At 38.9% G+C, this 13,269-nt stretch overlaps 2 protein-coding genes across 2 annotated transcripts; both read right to left on the reverse strand.

Moving 5' to 3' along the window:
* Positions 1–1,096: 1,096 nt before the first annotated feature.
* Positions 1,097–2,398, reverse strand: LOC116292396 (uncharacterized). The gene has a single exon (XM_089028758.1). It carries the CDS (start codon positions 2,396–2,398, stop codon positions 1,097–1,099), a length of 1,302 nt encoding a protein of 433 aa, XP_088884884.1.
* LOC116292394 (uncharacterized) lies at positions 2,270–12,958 on the reverse strand. The gene is made up of 2 exons (XM_089028822.1): positions 12,384–12,958; positions 2,270–8,047 (listed from the first exon to the last, which is right to left on the reverse strand). The coding sequence occupies exon 2, from the start codon at positions 7,877–7,879 to the stop codon at positions 2,405–2,407; it is 5,475 nt and encodes a 1,824-aa protein (XP_088884948.1). The 5' UTR covers positions 7,880–8,047; positions 12,384–12,958; the 3' UTR covers positions 2,270–2,404.
* Between the last annotated feature and the right edge of the window lie 311 nt (positions 12,959–13,269).

Raw genomic sequence — 13,269 nt, forward strand, 5'->3', positions numbered from 1 at the left:
TAATCAATATCACACAGTGCGCCATCTCTGATTACAAAAAATACCTTATATTGACAACAGGATTAACACGTACACTACATGATGGACGTTACTTCACACCTAAAATATATCTCCCACAGAGGTTTTTTTTCTTGGGCAAAGCTCGTCGTGCTGGACCAATTCGCAAGCGCAGGTCATCACTCAAGGGTGGTAGCAACTTTAGATCTTGACTGGTTGCGAAGTACTATTAAAAAAACAAAAACGTCATCACTTTCCTTCATAAAATTAATTTTGGTCTCAGATTCATCTCTCCGAAGGACGTTTTAAGAAGTAGTTCTATACCCTACCAAGATTGATATATGTTATAGGTACTATAAATGACCGCTTTTACAAAGTTAGCCAATCACGATATAGAATGTAAACTGTAGCCAATCAGGAGAGAGCAGAATTAGAGTGGCATTGACCTCAGCCAATCACAATCATTTAATCCCACGGTCAGTTTTTTTTGCCTTAAACTGGATTGTTGTGTTTTTACCGACATTTTATTCTCTAACTTTGTAAAAATGGTCGCAGTTCTTGTGTCCACACTGTGATAGTCTCCAAAGGTTAAGCCATAAATTGTTAAAGCTAATCAATGCCTAATCAAGTGTCTTCTTACCTATTCATAACAACATTATTGTAGGACTTCAGGTCTGAATTGTTGCCATGCATGATTAATTTACAGCCTTGAAGATTTCCGTAACATGACAAGGAGAATAATCCAAGCTAGAAAGGACTATTAGTAGCACCAGTAATAATTTTTCTCAGCTGTCTGTGAAAAATGCGTTACCAGTGTAGTAACGACGATAGGAGTTCAATTTAATCGTCATCTCTGGTGTTTGGTATTGTTTGTCACGTGACTATAAGCTGATCAAAGTTGTGTGACAAATTGTCATCTGCTTCATGTCACGATTCACAATATTCTTGGCCTTAAATGATTTCCAGAGTAAAGTCTATGAGCGGCATTTTCAATTTTAGTCAGTCGTTTTTTCATCAATATAAGCTACAGCGTTACGAGTTTTACGAAGACGTAGAAAACGCTCTTCGCTATCAAATAAAATGATGTTTGTCACGTGACTTAAAGGTGATTAAAGTCACGTGACGATGCGTGTTCTTGCTTGATCATGGCATCTTTGATTTGAGGTCTAGAATTCCATCCACGAACAGTCACGGCTTTATAGACTTCCATGACAAGATCAGGAAAATAATCCAAGTAAGCATAGTTTGTCAACAGCATTCTCCTGACTTTATGTGACAACGAGTCGTAATGGGAGTAGCCATTTCGTATAAGTCGCACTAAGTCCACGACAGATTTAGTGTCGTGCTTCCGCCTTTTTTTCATTTCGTCGTAAAATTTAGGCATGAGTTTATTTCTTGAATCATCCCACGAACCACATTTCGCTACTGTTTGAAAAACCATGAGCGACTTCAAGTCTCTTTCCAAATCAGTCTCAGGAAAATTCCTGTTGGAAGGCCATGATTCAAATTCTGGCTGATTCCCGACAGCAACGAGGAAATCCTTTTTTTTACTATTCGTCCAGAACAACGGATGAGCTAGTGCATCAGTTGGGCTTATTCTTTCCCCGACACTTTTCTTGAGCATCTTTTTGATCAGGTCTGTTGCTTCAGGAGAGATATGGGCATCCCATCCTTCCATTTTATCCTCTATTATGTTTTTTTCTATAACGTGAGGAAGTGCTAAAGGTTCAGGAGAAAACGGATGCCTTTGTTCCGACAAGATGTAATGCAGTAGAAGTCCACAGGAAAAAGTGTCGGAATTCTTCGTAAAATTTTCGCCAGCCGATGGGGACGTTAGAATTTCTGGAGCAATCCAACATCTGGTACCAACAATCGTACGGCCGTACAGTGTAGTAGAGGTGTTATTAACGCGGCAATAGCGGCTTAGACCAAAGTCAGCAATTTTTAAGCAGAGAGTAGGATGTGTTTTATATAAGATGTTTCCAGGCTTGAGGTCACGATGAATTATATTTTGCTCATGTAAATATCTTAGTCCCTCAACTATATCTTTGCAAAGTAAAACGCTTTTGCTTTTGTCAACTGTACTTTTGCTGAAGTAGTGTTCGAGATCTCCCTCCATCAGCTCCAATATTATGTATGAAAAGTGCATGTCTTCTAGAAAAGTCACATAACTAACGACTTGTTTGCAGTCGGCAAGGTTAGCAAGGTTTGTTATTTCACGCCTGTCTTCTGGTCGTACCATGCGCAACTTTTCAATTCGTTTGATGGCCACTTCCCTACCATCATTCTCATTAATCCCTGTGAAAACATTTCCATTCGCGCCACTTCCAATGTGGACTTTGTGATACCAAAATGAGCCGACTATCTCTCTCTCTTGTCCTCTTGAAACTTTGGCCAACATGTTTTTCTACCTCTCTGAAACAGAATCCCAAGGAATGCGTTTAGAGATTTTATTCATATCTATGGGTTGCATTAAGAGTTGCTTGAGTTCAGGACAGGTCTCCGCTAAGTCAAGGCAAGACTTGCCAGATGAATCAGGAATTCGACAATCAGCTCCATATGAAAGAAGCAGTTCAGCAATCTCGCAGTGGACTGAATCGCAATGTACTAGATCGTTGCTGTTTTCTGCATTCTCTGTTTTCTCTTTACTACATTGCCCATCTGTTTCCTCTTCACTACATTGTCCATCTGTTTTCTCTTCACATCTCCCATCCGCTGTTTTTATTTTCTTATGCATAGGTTGCGTGCTGCCACACTTTTCGAACTCATTATCGGCGAATTTTCTTTTTAATCCTTTAGATGGATGTAAACTGTCATGTGAACTGTCGTCTGAGCTACCAAGTTCTACTATATTCTTGCAGCAATAGCGAAGAGGCACATCTAAGTTCACTAGCTGTCTTTTCCTTGAATTCAAAATAATTTCGACTAGATTAGTTTTCCAACGTGTGTGTGTCGACTGGTCCTTGCAAATAGTGCTTAAAAGTGAATAAGCAATTGTATCAGATTCAATGTGTTTGTCCTCACAAGTGACTTCCATTAAGGCTTTGGCAAGAACAAAGGCTTTGCATTTTATCATGTTACTTAGAACAGAGTTCTCATGTTGGTCAACAGTCCATGGATCAAGGTTCATTTTGATAGCAGTTCTCCAGAACGCTTTTGGGTATTCTAAAACGTCTGGATAAAAACAGTCGGATCTCTCAAGAAAATTTTGTCTTTCTGCTGCAGCTAATAGGGTTGGGTGTCCTGAAGAATCGACATCATCTGTTTTTGCTCCAGCATCTATCAAAAGCTTTACAGCGCTCCAAGTCTTGCAGTGATGCAGAGGGGTTTTTTCATCATCATCTCTGGCATTCGGCTTTGCCCCACATTTCAGGAGTAGCTGTAAAATGGCTTTTAAAAGTTCTTCAAATGTGTAGTTATGGGTAACGTTACGCGAATAGTTTTCTGAAGATGGTAAAGTGAGTGATGCCCATGAATGAAGTAGCAAGTAAAGATGGCCACTGCTATTTTTAAAGCTTTCAGCTTGTTTACAATTTGCATCTGAAAACAGTTGCAGCAGATTACACATTTCGTTTAGTACTTCCTGTCTTACAGCTTCATCTTCCAATCGAAGACCTTTTTGAAAAAGATCAATAATCAAATGAAAAACAGACTTTCCGTTTGGTAAGGTATTGTTGACATTCGTTCCACAGTTTACCAAACATCTACAGACCTCTTCCAGCATCTTTACCCCATCAGTTCTAAGTAACCATTCCGAATGCAAACTAAGCTCTGACAAGCAAAACAACAGAGGTGTATGACCTTCTTGGTTTCTGATGTTCATTGATGCTCCATACTTCCATAGTAGGTGACATGTTTCCATGACCTCCGTTTGAGATACACCGACAAATGGCAGGAGAGTTACATAGTGAAGTAAAGTGTTGCCATGCGAGTCTACACTGTTTAGATCAGCACCTAAATTCACAAATGAAGGAACTACCTGTGACAGTTGCTCACTTGAGACCTGTTCCAAAATGTTTTCTATGGTCATTTGAGTTTGATCATCAGCCATCGATAAGAACTCAGAAAGACATCCTTCGTGCATAAAATATGAATAGGAAGTTGTGACTTCACCCAAAGGCGTACACGTAGGCACAATTTTGCAAAATAGTACTTCTATTAGTGCTTTTACTACAAGTTTTTCCGTATTACCTTTTCTATAAAGCAGGTTCAATTGCTCAGTCAGATGAAAACGATCAAAACGAATTTCATCGTGCAACATCTCTTCGATAAGAAATGACAAAATGCTTAAATTGCAATTGTCTTTCAAGCACAAATTTCCACCATTTTCGAGAAGACAACGAGCAATCACTGGTGAATGCTGCAGAGCATAAAATAAGGGCGTTCTTCCATGGTGATTTCTCACATTTATCAAGGCTTTACCTTTCACCACCAAAGCTTTTACATGAAATTCCAACTGAGATCTGACAAAATCAAACAACGGAGTTTCGCCTTTCTTGTCAGGTAGGTTGACATCAGCACCTGCGTCAATCAATAAACTAATGCTGTTTTCAGAGCTTGATACACAAAACAAAGCAGTTTGACCGTCATTATCAGTCTTGTTGACATCAGCACCAGCATCAATTAATGCCCGCACAATACTTTCATTGTCATGTCTCACTGCACTAAACAAAGCAGTTTGACCGTCATTATCAGTCTTCTTGACATCAGCACCAGCATCAATTAACGTCCGTACGATACTTTCATAGCACTCTCCGACTGCACTACGCAAAGCAGTTTCGCCATCATCATACGTCTTGTTGACATCAGCATCAGAATCAATTAGCGCCTGTACAACACTTTCATTGCCCTCTCTGACTGCACTCAACAAAGCAGTTTCGCCATCATCATACGTCTTGTTGACATCAGCACCAGAATCAATTAACGCCTGCACAATACTTTTGTTGTCATGTAGGACAGCAATATACAAAGCAGTTTTGCTATACTTATCAGTCTTGTTGACATCAGCACCAGCATCAATTAATGCCCGCACATTACTTTCATTGTCCTGTCTCACTGCACTAAACAAAGCAGTTCTGTTAATAATATCCGTCTTGTTGACATCAGCACCAGCATCAATTAACGTCCGTACAATACTTTCATTGCCCTGTCTCACTGCACTAAACAAAGCAGTTTCGCCATCATCATACGTCTTGTTGACATCAGCACCAGCATCAATTAACGTCCGTACAATACTTTCATTGCCCTGTCTCACTGCACTAAACAAAGCAGTTTCGCCATCATCACACGTCTTCTTGACATCAGCACCAGCATCAATTATCGCCCGCACAATACTTTCATTGTCCTGTCTCACTGCACTAAACAAAGCAGTTTCGCCATCATCATTAGTCTTGTGGACATCAGCACCAGCATCAATTAACGTCCGTACAATACTTTCATAGCGCTCTCTGACTACACTACGCAAAGCAGTTTTGCCATCATCATCAGTCTTGTGGACATCTGCACTAGCATCAAATAACGCCCGCACATTACTTTCATTGTCCTGTCTCACTGCACTAAACAAAGCAGTTTCGCCATACTTATCAGTATTGTTGACATCAGCACCAGCATCAATTAACGCCCGCACATTACTTTCATTGTCCTGTCTCACTGCACTAAACAAAGCAGTTTGGTAAACAATATCCGTCTTGTTGACATCATCACCAGCATCAATTAACGCCTGCACAATACTTTTGTTGTCATGTAGGACAGCAATAAACAAAGCAGTTCTGCCATACTTCTCAGTCTTGTTGACATCAGCACCAGCGTCAATTATTGCCCGTACAATATTGTCATTTTTACTTCTTAATGCGCAAAACAAAGCTGTTTGTCCATCACTATCAGTCTTGTTGACATCAGCACCAGCATCAATTAACGCCCGCACAATACTTTCATTGCCCTCTCTGACTGCAACAAACAAAGCAGTTTTACCATACTTCTCAGTCTTGTTGACATCAGCACCCGCATCAATTAACGCCCGCACAATACTTTCATTGCCCTCTCTGACTGCAACAAACAAAGCAGTTTTGCCATACTTCTCAGTCTTGTTTACATCAGCACCAGCATCAATTAATGCCCGCACAATACTTTCATTGTCGTTTTCGACTGCAACAAACAAAGCAGTTTTGCCATACTTCTCAGTCTTGTTTACATCAGCACCAGCATCAATTAATGCCCGCACAATACTTTCATTGTCGTTTTCGACTGCAATAAACAAAGCAGTTTTGCCATCATCATCATCCGTCTTGTTGACATCAGCACCAGCATCAATTAATGCCCGCACAATACTTTCATTGTCGTTTTCGACTGCAATAAACAAAGCAGTTTTGCCATCATCATCAGTCTTGTTGACATCAGCACCAGCATCAATTAACGCCCGCACAATACTTTTATTGTCATGTAGGACTGCATAAAAGAAAGCAGTTTTGCCATACTCATCAGACTTGTTGACCTCAGCACCAGCATCAATTAGCGCCCGCGCATTACTTTCATTGTCGTTGGTAACTACACTAAATAAAGCAGTTTGGCCATCATCATCAGTCTTGTTGACATCAGCACCAGCATCAATTATCGCCCGTACAATACTTTCATTGTCCTCTCTGACTGCAACAAACAAAGCAGTTTTACCATACTTCTCAGTCTTGTTGACATCAGCACCAGCATCAATTAACGCCCGCACAATACTTTTATTGTCATGTAGGACTGCAATAAAGAAAGCAGTTTTACCATACTTCTCAGTCTTGTTGACATCAGCACCAGCATCAATTAACGCCCGCACAATACTTTCATTGCCCTCTCTGACTGCAACAAACAAAGCAGTTTTGCCATACTTCCCAGTCTTGTTTACATCAGCACCAGCATCAATTAACTCCCGCACAATACTTTCATTGTCGTTTTCGATTGCAATAAACAAAGCAGTTTTGCCATCATCATCATCAGTCTTGTTGACATCAGCACCAGCATCAATTAACGCCCGCATAATACTTTCATTGTCGTTTTCGACTGCAATAAACAAAGCAGTTTTGCCATCATCATCAGTCTTGTGGACATCAGCACCAGCATCAATTAACGCCCGCACAATACTTTCATTGTCGTTTTCGACTGCAATAAACAAAGCAGTTTTGCCATCACTATCAATCTTAACATCAGCACCAGCATTAATTAACGTCCGTAAAATACTTTCATTGTCCTCTTTGACTGCACTAAACAAAGCCGTTTTGCCATCACTATCAGTCTTGTTGACTTCAGCACCAGCATCAATTATCGCCCGTACAATATTGTTATTTTTACTTCTTAATGCATAAAACAAAGCTGTTTGACCATCGCTATCAGTCTTGTTGACATCAACACCACCATCAATTAACGCCTGTACGATACTTTCATTGCCCTCTCTGACTGCACTAAACAAAGCGGTTTTGCCACCATCGTCAGTCTGGTTGACATCTGCACCAGCATCAATTAACGCATCTACTAGTTCTCCATTACCGTTACTAACCGCGTAGAATATAGGAGTTTTTTTCTGAAATTTATTGATTGCATTAACATCAGCTTTAGCACCAATTAGTACGCGGGCTATATTTGAGTGGTCACTTAAAACTGCAAAGAATAAACAACTCTTTTCTTCTCTGTCTTTAGTATTAACATTTGCACCAGCCTTGATCAGTACACGAACCACATTTTCAAAGTTACCAAGAACAGCATAAAACAAAGGAGTTCTCTTCCAGGATTCATCAGTGATATTCACATCTGCTCCAGCGTCGAGTAAGCCACGGATCTCACTTTCATTGTTATTCTTGACAGCATTAAACAGATCCAAATTTCCATCTTCTTCCGACAGACTCATTTCTTCTTCACCAAACACCTACTCCTGAGTTTGTTATCTCTTTGGACACACTGTACATTATTCTAGCGCCATGTCGTATTCCACTGTCTTGCCCATTTTGATCAGTACATTACAGAACCTGTTATTTCTTTCAGTTGTTCTCTCCAAATGTAAGGAAGATCTTCTGATCTATAAAATCATATAAATTAATAATAATTTAGTCAATACATGACAGACTACGATGTTGAGATGTGGGATAAAACTAGTGCTTAGGAGATGGTGCGCATGCGTACGTGTACTACGAGTGCTAAAATATACACTTAACACTTTTTCTACGAGTAAAAATTGTCATTTAAAAAAAAACTTTGTTAGAAGTTTCTTTTTCATTATGCATTCTTTCGGAAATTAGAAAATAAATATAGTCTCGTGCAAAATTTGATTGTTGCCTTTTTGAAGCAAGGTAGCACGGCAGAAATATATTAGTTGATAGGTCTTCCTGTGGTATTGATGTACTGACGTGTACTGTTTTCCGCGAAAAATAACGTGGGCTCAAATAAATATCAAAGAAAGCGGCGTACATGAAATTAACATTAGAGACTTTTAGCATAACGTTCTTGCTAGCCCCGCAAGCCTCAAACTGCAATTCGACGCAAGGCGTTTTCCGTCAAACTTTTGACATGGGGCCACCCGGCCGTTGGCACGATGGAGTCACCACAGGTGTGTGATAATACGACACGGAAAATGTTCAATTTCTGGCTTGTGTCTTTGTAAGTAGAGTTACAGACGGTTTATCGTCTTTCTTTTTGTCAGAAAACGCTTCTTATAGGTCACGTAACCTGTGACGTCACGTTATCAGAGGGGTGGGTACCATAGTTGGCATACAGAGACTTTGGTAAGATAATTACGTCAAATAAAAGGTTTGTTTCAAAAACTGGGTATAGTGTTATCCTAGTAAATCATGTGATGTGACGTCATACACCTAAAATGGTCGGGGTGACTGACAAGTTTCTTAATCACAGCACTACACGCATTGTCGAGGAGAAACCAGGACAGGGGTCACCAGAGGTGTAGGGCCACCAAACCACAGACGTTGGTGGAATGTGCCTTACCCCTTCTCTAGCAAGGCGCCATAACGAAGTTGTTGCTGGAAGAGCCGCCATATTGAATGTCATTGATGCCGATTGTTTCTCCCTGTTTTGTTTTTTGTTTTGGCCTGATTCCAAGCGGTTAGCGGTAAACACGATGTTAAAGGTCTCTATTATTTTGACTTAGGGACTGCTCATAAAGTATGAGGGGGGGTGGGGCAAAATCAGAATAGAATCAGTGTTTTTTTATCTTGGCCCATCATAAAATGGTGAAAATGGGATGACCCAACCCCAGTTTAGAAGCAAAATTGCAGATGACCCACCCCTGAAAAATAATCTAAATCCCAAAAGAATTTTCTTGGTTGCACACGTCTACCACTTATTGTAACATTGACTGTTTCGGCTTCTTCTTTCTCTGTCATCGTTTTCCTCACTATCAGTAATTCCTATTTCATGAGTAACAATGTCAGTTTCTTCGTCGCTATCCAAATCTTCAGCATCCTCATTAGTGTCCTCATATGAATTATCATCATCTTCAGTGTCTTCGCGTGAAGTACCATCTTCTTCATGTTCTTCCTCTGTTGTACTTGTCGTAGTATTTAAAAGCTGCATAGACAGCCCAGCATTTATTACTTGGACTTTCTCACTTTTGTACATTTCGCGCTTGAGCAAGTCGTGCTTTTTTTAAAAAGAGGTCCAAGACTGCAACCCTCTGCTTCTTAAGCATTCCGCTGTCTTGTATGTCTTTCCAGTCATAGTCTTCGTATGCTTTAAGTTTCTCTGCTTCCTTATTTTTTTTCTTTTCATTTGCCCTTTTAATTGTTTTTCATTCGAAGGTACTACAGATGTTCTACATACTTCCTAACCAGATCCTCTGCAACTGCAAATTTCCTTGAGAAATTCTGATGATGACAATTATGATACTACTCTATTTTGTAATGGCCCACTTTTTTAGTTGTCAAATTTTATCAACAGCCCACCCCTTTCAAGGAGTTCAAAATTATGTGACCCACCCCCTGATTTTGCCCCCCCCCCCACCACCCATCCCCCCCCCCCCCCAATACTTTATGACCAGTCTCTCATAACAGGAAGATCATTTTATACCACAGGAAGACCAATAAGTATAGATAATAGGACTACATGTCTTTCCAATTTGGAAATAATTGGATGAAAAAATTCTGAGGACTGGCAAGGTAGAGTCATGTGAATAATTGTACAAGGTGTTAAAAAAGGTCTCTATCATTGCAAGCTCACCGTTCGTCTCACTTCGATGCAAATAATATGAATAATATATATGCACATATGATACATATGAATAATTGTCCAAGTTGTTAAAAAAAGGTCTCTATCATTGCAAGCTCAACGTTTGTCAATACAAAGGCATGGCTACCTTTCAAGATGGCGCAGACAACTGTGAAAGGGACTATACAGATAGTGAGTATAATGTATAATAAACAAATTTATTATACATTTTACTAAGTATCTCAATTCTGATTGGTCGAGAGCCCTCAGCCAATCCCTGATATCCTGTGAACTCGACATGATAAATGTATTATCTGTAGGTTTTCCTTCAAAACGGCTCCAAGCTTTTTCTTCAAACTTCCTACATCAATAGACCAGAGCTTTATCTAGATGGTATTGAAATTTCTTCAGCTCGTCCTATCCAAATTTTGGAGAAAAGATTTTTTAAAGTGAGGTGTACCTAAAGAGCTCGCCCCGCTAGAAATAATTAATTCAATATTAGTCGACAACAACGCTCTCGGAAATTCCACAATGTTAACTTCGGAATATCTGCATAAACTTAACCGTGTGGAACGACCGAGAGCGTTGTTGTGGACCGACGAGGTGAGCTCTTTAGGTACACCTCACTTTAAAAAATATTTTCTCCAAAATTTGGAATGTACGAGCTGTACAAATTTCACTACCATTTAGATAAAACTTTGGTCTATTGATGTAGGAATTTTAAAGAAAAAAATTGGAACCGTTTTGAAGAAAACGGCGAAAATGTGATTTTTAGCAAAACTCTCATTTTTGAGGTTTACGACGCCAATTAGTAAAAAAACATTTATTCGATGAGTTTTTAAGATTTGATGCTGATTTTTCGTAAGGCTCATCCGCAATACTTGGAAATAGATATGTGAAAACTTCAAGGCAATCCATTCAATGGTAATGTTTCTGCCGCGTGCGATGTTTCATAGGCGTCAAATTTTGGATCGAATTTTCAAGCGGCGTCATAACTTTTTTTCTGCCCAAGACTTTCCATCCAAATTTATGCACAGGCTGCAATAGTACTTGATGATATCATTGTGAAAATTTCAGAAAAATCGTACCTGAGGATGAGGAGAAAAAAGCCAAAAAGCCAAAATTTAAAAATAACACTATTTGATTTTTGGCCGTAATAGGCTAAACATTAAAAAAATCTTAAAATAAAATACACTGTTAGGATCTAGGATAATCCAGGCACATTATATGAAAAATCCAGTTAAATTGACGTAATAGTTTTGCGAAGGGAGCGAGAATAAAATTGTCCAAAATTCGCTCTGAATTAGTTTGGTTCCACCTTTTAAAAGTCATTTTAAAGATTTTAGAATTTCCGAGTTCCCAAAACGATCCGCATTACCTTACTACATAGATGATTTTAAAGCCAATTACCGTTGTGATATTGGATTGGGCTCTTAATTAAGGTGGCTCCTATTTTTGAACGTTCGATTTGAGCCCACGATGTGCGCGCTCTCAAAAACCGCTGAAATATCGACAAGATTTTATTGAAGAACCTTACGCGTTTTGAGCTTCAACAGGGCAAAACCCTCAAATTTTGCACGGGACTCTCTATTTTTTAATAGCTCATTCGAAAAAACTCCTAAAGATCTAGGTTTTATATCAACATTTTAGAAAAAGTTTATATCAGGAACAAATGAAAAAATAGATTTTTGTAGGGATTTTTGTTCGACTTTATGAGATTTTTTAAGAGCACCGAAACTACAAAATATGACAAATCAACGTATCTCTTTGTCTTTTTGTCGAAAATATCCATGTATTATTGTAGAATGATTGACTAGCCTTCATTCGTGCAATCATAGAGTCTGCAAATAACTATTATCTTATGAATCTTAATAGTTTTTTCTAATCACTTCCGGTGGCGCAAGTTTTGCTCCAAAACTTCGCGCTTAGGCTTCCATTAAATGCTGATTATCTCGAAAACAACCTCGGGACACCCTATTTTTCTTTCCATTTGGAATCAGCATTAAATTTCAATTCGGAAGTTTGAAGTTTAAAAAAAAGTTTAAGATTTTTTCCAAAAGTAGGCAGTCACCTTAAGGATTGAATATTGAGCAGCAAAATCATAGATATAAAATCATGTCGATGTTTGATGAGCGCTGTTTAATACTATGAAACTAGTTCTTTCGAGGGAAGATTTGTTATTATTTTGAGATACATACTTGCCACTCCACGACGGTCGACGGCACTAACTAGCAATCAAAGCTGAAACCACTTGAAATCAGATGAACTGAACTTTGTTAGGGCTGCGAAAGGACCAATGGTTTTCATACGAGTGGGAAATATTTACTCTTAACGATATGCCATAGATGTACACTAATGTTCTTCCCAGCTTAGTGATTCGCTGTCCATCGATTATTATCAAGTCTCTGTATAACACATGGTTGTTTTGATGCTTGCTTTACGTTGTTTGGAGCCAGTTTTTCTAGTACAACGGATTATTTGAGCTTTATTCCGAGATACGAAATTTCGCTTTCGTTGTTAAACCAACAACAACGTCATGAAAACGTCGGCCGTCTTATATGTGGGGAATATGTCTAATTTTTCGTAGCTGGCTATCGATGATTTACAGCGTCCCTCACGTGAAACCTCTTCTAAACCGTGTAGATATAAGAGGATCATAAACAGTATTTCCCAAGTTGTTTTAATTCTCCACTAAAAGAGCAGAAAATGTTCAGAAACTCAGAGCCGTGTCTTCGAACTGCTACTTCCTTCTTGGCTAATAAAGTCAAAGGACATGAAGCGTGCCCAGCTAGACTGCGTTATTTAATTAATTCATAAAACGATTTTTGGTCGTTCCAATCTTTCGAGAATGAAATCAAATTTCAATCCAAACTTGGAAATTTGATTGGATTACTTTTCACCATTTGTACAACTTTGTAACTGATAGAAAAAACGATAATCTCTTTGAGCTGATGATCTTAGAGACAATAATAGATTTTGTTGAAATTCTTCAATATAAGATTCGAAATAATTTATTGGGTTGAGTGTCTCATTTTTACGGGCCAGCGATTACGCAGATTTACAAAAATAAATCATGTTTCTGTG

The sequence above is a fragment of the Actinia tenebrosa genome, unplaced genomic scaffold, assembly GCF_029948245.1.
Source record: "Actinia tenebrosa isolate PJP-AT-01 unplaced genomic scaffold, QUT_ActTen_1.0 PGA_scaffold13__45_contigs__length_12533684, whole genome shotgun sequence".
NCBI lineage: Eukaryota > Metazoa > Cnidaria > Anthozoa > Actiniaria > Actiniidae > Actinia > Actinia tenebrosa.